Raw genomic sequence first — 6,852 nt, 5'->3', positions numbered from 1 at the left:
GAAACACCCGAGTATTCATAGCAAATGTTAGAATTTCACAAGGAAGTATTAGAATTTAAAATATAAAATCCAAGTATTCGACAGAGGAGAACAACAAGATGATATAAATCTGGAGGGAATTTTCACACAGCCCATTTTTTTTAGGTTTGTGCCTTTACCATATTTTATTAAACTCGAGTTGTTGCTTAAAAATCAGCAATTATCAAAGACGCATCTGTACAAATGTTTTACAAAAGAAAACCTTGTAGTATCAGCTACATCAAGGGCAAACAGAATAACAGACACTGTCCAACAAAGTCATCCAAACTGCAGTCAAATATCAGAGATACCTTTTCCTCCCATACTAACTACAGCAGAGGGAAAACACTGCACAGTCTCAATTAGTGAACTCCTCTTCTTTTCTGGAAGGCTGTGAGTCAGGGAGCTAATGGCTAGCAACTCAGGACAGTAAAAAACGCCGCTCTCCCATTTCAACCCATTCAAGTCATTGGGAAATGGTGCTGGACTGCCTGGCACTTGTTTCTTAAAGAAGCCACCTGACCAGCCTTTGTTTAACTCTCCGGGTCAGTTTTCTGGTGACTGGACAAGGAATTTCAGAAATGCTTCCTTTAAGACCAAGGGCGAGGAGATGACCTGAGCTCAGCATCAAGCAAATTTGTTTGTGGAGAGAGAAGGAAGAGGTGAGAGGTGGGAGGAAAACTACCTCCTGGCCAAGAATCAACAGGCCAACTCAGTCTGGCCTGGGCCAGTACTTCCTGCTTATTTACAAGCTAGGTTCGCTCCTCATCTCCCCCAGCTCCTTTAGCTCCACCTTTCTGTACTTTCCTGACTTCCTCCGGTTGGTGATTGCTAAGACGACCACGCCGGCCACTAGCGCCACCGCGACCACAGTGATGACAGCGATGACGCCCGCAGAGAGGCGTTTCATGGAGAACTGAGGGGGCTTCTCGTCCAGGTAGTAGATGAGCGTCCGCTCCACTTGCAGGGGCTCCCCACGCACCTGCACGTCCAGGCCGCGGCGGCCCGCGAACAGCGACTCGCCTTTGATGTCCCTCTCGAAGTAGTAGGCGGCGTCAGCGATGTCCACATCTCCCAGGCTCTTTTGCGACGAGTTCTGGCGCAGTTCTATCTGGATGGTGGGCTCCTCGTAGTGCACCGCCGACAGGAAGCTAGGGTGCAGCTTGTAGCGTTCCTGGAAGAGCCGCCGCAGTTCGGAGTCCAGATCAGAGTGGTTGAAGGCTCGGTCGGTGTGGCGGTGGCGCAACTCAATGAGGATATGGTGGGTTCGCACCACTTCGTCGCAGCGTAGGCTCAGGTCTCCCTTGTCCGTGCGGCGCACGCCCACCGAGTTTACGCACCAGCATACCGAGGTCTGGTTGCACTGGCGCGCCTTGAAGCGGCCCTTGTCGTCGCACTCGGGGTCGTAGAGGCCGTCGTTGTCCAGGATCGCGTGCTCGCTCGGTTTCACCAGGCGGCGGCCGCTCTTTCGGGAGCTCATGCGCGCTTTGAGCAGCAGACACTTGGAAGTCAGCGTGGAGCAGTCGACCAATACCTGTGAGCCGATTGCCCGGCACTGGCAAACGCCACCTGGGCCATTTGAGTTGCAGACGGTCATCTTGTTGGTGGGACACGTGCAGTTGAGCTGCGCAGCGCAAAAACCAGTCACCACAGCCAGCAGTAGTAGCAGCAGTGGTGCTAGTTCTAAGCCCCTTGCCATGGTAGGGTGGAAGAAAGCAGACCTACAGCTACTGACAAGGGGCAGGGGTTCTGAAGGATTAGGTTGGGTCGGACACTGCAGGCAACTGCTGCCTAGCCGCTCCCTCCCAGTTTTTTTTATACTCTCCGGGACTTGCAGGACTGGTTAGCCAGTGACTCACCCAGTGGAATCTGGGTGGTGTTCCCCATTCCCAGGTCTCCGGGAGGAAACCCGCCAGCCCTGAGAGCAAGAGATAGAATCAAGACTGGGGAAGCTGCTCCTGCCATCTGCTGACCAAAAAAAAACCATAGAGGAAACCAGTACTTACCTGGCCCCACCTAGGAGAAGCTGCCCTCCTCAAGGCTCAGAACCTGTCCTGGTGCAGCCCCGGGGAGTTCCTTCAGAAGCCCAACTCCTAACCCGCCCCATCCCCCTCTTAGTCCAGGCACCACAATCCTACACAGCCTTTTCTCTCCCAACTCCTATCTTCAATCTCTTTCCTTCCCTCTTTTCTCGCTCCAGAACACCTCATAACATATTTACACAGTTTGCTTTCTGATCACCAGCATAAGTGTGACCTCGTGACTTTAGGAGCACAAACAGACTGTCCGTAAGCCCTGTTCTAGGTGAGATGATGCAGATGCAGCAGAGAGGCTTGAGGTCACCCAGCCATTGGTTCCCTAGGATGCCAGCCTGGCTGGGTCTTCTGCTTGGCTCTAAGGACAGTTCATGAATATTTATGAAAGCAAAGGAATGCAGCATCTGAAGACAGGCTCCTGAAACAATTCTGTTGCCACATCACCTGTGTAATACAGTTGCAGTGTGCTATGTATTAAAAGTTCCATTGAACACATACTGTGCCTGTACTTGTTAAAGATAAGTGAAAAGAAACACTTTTTTTTTTTTTTTTAGAGTCAGCAAGTCCGCTAGGAGAGATGTTGTACAACTTGATTCTAAAAGAGCAAATTCTCCAATGGAGGTGGCTGAACTACGAAGTAAAAATAAGAGAACGTAGCCTGTGAGAAACCGTCTCTTTAATGGGACGGAGGGGTGGCAATCTCTCAGAATCTAGAGAAAGTCCACTGTTCCAAGCTGTGGTAAAATTAACAATAATTAACAAACTATAATTATCCCCAGGTCCACCTTCAAAATGCATTTTACATATCAGCATCTAGTGTGTACCACTGGTATACTGTACAAGGGTGTTGTTTGACTCATAGAAGCCAGCCAAGCCTCCGCACCATTAATTTTCAAGCAACTCCTAAGGCGGATGGATGCAAACATATTATTTTGTCTTTGTAGACAGAGGAAGTAGAGACACGAGGGATAAATTCTTACCCAACAGCACTAGGAGATTTGGGGACACACCTCTGATTTCTACCCCTACTGTCTCCTTAGGTCTCTTGAACGACTAGACTAGCCTGTCCAACCTCCACCCACCCTGCCTCAGAGAAAAATCTGAAGAACAAATCTGTGCTCATCTTTCTGTTGAGAATACTGAGTGTGTGTGTGTGTGTGTGTGTGTGTGTGTGTGTGCGCGCGCGTAGGGAAAGAGAGACATCTTGCTCTAAGGCTATAGTTCATACATTATTAGTTGGTGCACAGTGTCAGCTGCTGTCATAGTTACTGCCATCATCATTGTGTCCCTGCCGACTTTCCAGACTCCCACAAGTTGCCCAGCATTTTCAGAGTCCTGGACCTGGAGTTGCCTCTTCTTTATCTGTTCCAGTGTACAACTGTGATTTTTCTACTCAACTCCTTAGTTACTTTCAGTTACTGATACACACTGCTCATTGTTCCAGTCAGGAATATGCCTCTTCTCCATACTCCCTTATCTTTTGTATCCCAGGATTAACAAAAACTACCCTTCCTGGGTCTCAGTTGTGCATCAGAGGCTCTGTTTCTTAGGTTATTTATTTATTTTTCTTCTCCTGAGAATCAATCTAAACAGACAAGGCAGTAAATGGTGAGGCTTTGTAAACTCCAAGACAATGTTATATTCCATTAAAAAATTATCTTTCCTCTCACTTTTCCAGTGATTGGCTGGGTGGCCACAATCTACTCTAACTGGTAAGGTCACCTGGTTTTCACTCCCCCTACCCTCAAGCCAGATGGAGGAAAGCTAGTGAGGAGGGGCTGTCAGGGCTGAGGGACACAGGTGACCCTGGGTTGACTATTTAGTTAACTCAGCCCAGAGAAGGAGAAGCAGAGTAGTAGGCGGTCAAGCTTTGTATTCCACATGGGAAGATAGAGTGAACAAAGATGGCCTCCAGATACCCTGCCTTCCTTCTTTAATGTCTGGTCTGGCCAGGCTTTCCTCAACAGGCATAAACTGACCCAGCTCTAATTCTCCCTTCTTCTAATTAAAAACAAAATCATGTACTAGCCTATATATAGGAGGCACTAACTAATGTGTGTTGGGTTAATTCATAGTCAATTGTAGCCACAGTGTCACAACATTGATATGCTCTTCCTGGAGTGTATATGAGAACCATATGGCCTGGGGAAGATAAATATCATCACCCAAGACATCTTTGATTGTCATCCCCACCTTAGCCTACCTTCCAAATGCCTAGTTTTAAGGAAGACTAGACAATGGAATCCTGAGAATTGCATGCACCGTTATGGATGGACACAGACTCTTAATGACCTTGTGTCTATAGAAAGGGGTGTGTGTGTGTGTGTTCTGATGAAGGGCTAGCTTTAGGGATTAGAGTTAAGGGTTAGGATTGGGTTTGTGTTAGGGCTAGAATTATGGTTTGTTGGGTTTAGGGTTGAGTTAGGTTTAGTGTTAGGGTTGGAGTTTCTGCTTGGAGGTTAACATATGAGTTAGGATTATATTTAGTGGTTAGGGTTCAGGTTACTGTTACAGTTAGGGTTGGGAGTTATGTTTAGGGTTGCTATGAGTGGATTAGGGATAAAATTAGGAAGATTAAGGTTAATGTTTGGGTAAGGTGTATGGTAGTGTTGACTTTGAGTTGGGCTTATGTTCACTTTAAAAATATGGTTGGAAAGTTAGGGGGGTAGGCTTCTGTTTTGGTTAGTGTTATTGTTAGGTTTAGGGCAGACTAGCGTTAGTGGTAGAGAATGGGTTAGGTTTATGGTTAAGGTTTGAGTTTTGGTTTTATTTCTGTTTTTTGTTTTGTTTTGTTTCGTTTTTTGAGTCAGGGTTTCCTTGTACAGCCTTGACTGTTCTGGACTCACTTTGTAGACCAGTGTGGTCTCGAACTCACAGTGATCTGCCTGCCTCTGCCTCCTGAGTTCTAGGATTAAAGGCGTGCACCACCACATCTGGCCTAAGGTCTGAGTTTTGAGGTTGAGTTTTTAGGGGTTTGTTTTAAGGGTTACTGTCAAGATTACAGCTAAGGTTTGGTTAGTTTTGGGTTAGGTTGTAATTAGGATTAGCATTAGGGTTCAGAAAAGTTTAGAGTCAAGGTTGGGTTTATGATTGGGTTTAAAGTTGGAGGTTAAGGCTAGAGATAGTGCTCTGGGTTACTGTTAGGTGGTTGGCCCTGGGATTATGTTTATGTTTGGACTTAGTGTTGGTGTCAGGTTGGCTTGGAGTTAGTGTTGGAGTGTTAGGGTTAAGGCAACCTCTGTGATTATATTAAGCTTATTAGTGTTATGTTTGGGCTTATGGTTAGGTTAGGTTTTATTCAGGGTTAGTATTTTCATTTGGATTAGATATAGAGTTAAGTTTAAGATGCTGTTATGAGGCATAGTGGTTAAGAGCAGAGTTAGCATTTCTGTTGTTGATATATTTAGGGTCAGTGTTTAAGCTAGGGTTAAATTTATGGTGAGAGCTAAGATTTTATTTTAATGCCAATTTAGGTGGAGGGCTAGTTGTAGGCTTAGAGTATGGTTAGAGCTATGGTTAGGATTAGGGTTAGCTATAAATTTACTAGTAGGGCTATGTGAGTGTTTAATTTGGCTTGTAATTATGGTTAAGGTTAAGCACTAAGTTTAGGCTTAGGACTCAGGGAGAGAGTGTTTTGTGTAGCATTAGCAGAAGTGCAGAATTTGTGTCAAAACTGATTTATGGTTAGTTTTAGACAGTGTTGTTGTTCAGGTAGATGTAGGGTTAGGGTTAGAGTTTGGCTATGGTCTGATTAGGGTTCTTGTATGGTTATGCTTAGGCGTATCATTAGAGTTGAGGTTAGACAGGGTTGTCCTAGGGATAGGCTAAGTTTAAGGCTATGGCCACGGTTAGTGTTAGAGGTAGAAACAATCAGGTTCATTTCTAAGATTGTTAGAGTTGGAGTTATTTTGGGTGGGGGTTATGGATTTGCCTGGGTTAGTTAGAACTAGGGGCTGTTTTAGTTACATTTCTAAGATTAATGGTAGAGTTGTAGGTATACAGTCAGTGCTACATTGCTCTTCTAGTTAGCATTTGTCTTGAGCTTAGGGTTAGACCTAAGTTTAGATTTATGGCTCAGATTGCTGGGAGAGCCATTGTTTGGAGAATGGTTAGGGATATGAAGTTCTTTAAAGGCCACAGCTATTGTTCCAACAAGAGTTAAGGTTATTTTTAAACCCAGTCCTACGAGTTTTGCTTAAGCTAGTGCTACAGTTCCATTTAGAGCTAGGGACATGCTAAGGGCAAAAGTTCGAGCTTTTTGAAGGCTCAGGTGAATGCTGGTACTTGGGTTAGGATTCAAATTATGTCTAGGGTAGAGCTAGTTTTAGGTTTAAGGTTAGGGCTACTGTGACAACTTAGATTAGAGGTAAGGTTGGGCTAGTGTGAGAGGTAGTGTTAGGTTTAAAGTATGGCTAGGTTTAGAAGCCAGGTTGGGGCTAGTCTTAGAGTTAGGGGTAGGTTTAAGGTTAGTCTAAGGATTAAGGCTAGGGTTAGAGTCAGTGTTTGGTTTAGGTGTAGAGCTTTGTTTAGTATTAGGGTTTAGGTCAGTGGAAGACTTCGGGCTTGGCTTAGGTAACGTTGATGGTTAATGCTCTGGTTAGTGTTTTGATTAGGTTAGAGGAAGGGTTAAGGTTTAATTTAGGCCTTAGAAATAGCAATATTGCTATTATTTCCAAGGTTAGTTTAAGAGTTAGAGATAGGCCTGGTGTTAAGGTTAGGGTAGATTGGTTGTAGTGTTAGTATTATTCCTGGGGTGAGTTTTACATGTACGTTTATGTTTAGAGCGAGGTTTGATGGC

General features: G+C 45.2%; 1 protein-coding gene across 1 annotated transcript; it reads right to left on the bottom strand.

Moving 5' to 3' along the window:
• Positions 1-455: 455 nt before the first annotated feature.
• On the bottom strand, positions 456-1,717 carry Tacstd2 (tumor associated calcium signal transducer 2). Its single transcript, XM_051152234.1, has one exon. The coding sequence runs from the start codon at positions 1,715-1,717 to the stop codon at positions 764-766; it is 954 nt and encodes a 317-aa protein (XP_051008191.1). The 3' UTR covers positions 456-763.
• Between the last annotated feature and the right edge of the window lie 5,135 nt (positions 1,718-6,852).

Source organism: Acomys russatus, chromosome 10 (assembly GCF_903995435.1).
Source record: "Acomys russatus chromosome 10, mAcoRus1.1, whole genome shotgun sequence".
NCBI classification, from domain to species: domain Eukaryota; kingdom Metazoa; phylum Chordata; class Mammalia; order Rodentia; family Muridae; genus Acomys; species Acomys russatus.
Note: the sequence above shows the minus strand (reverse complement) of the source record. Positions and strands in the feature narration are given on the sequence as shown.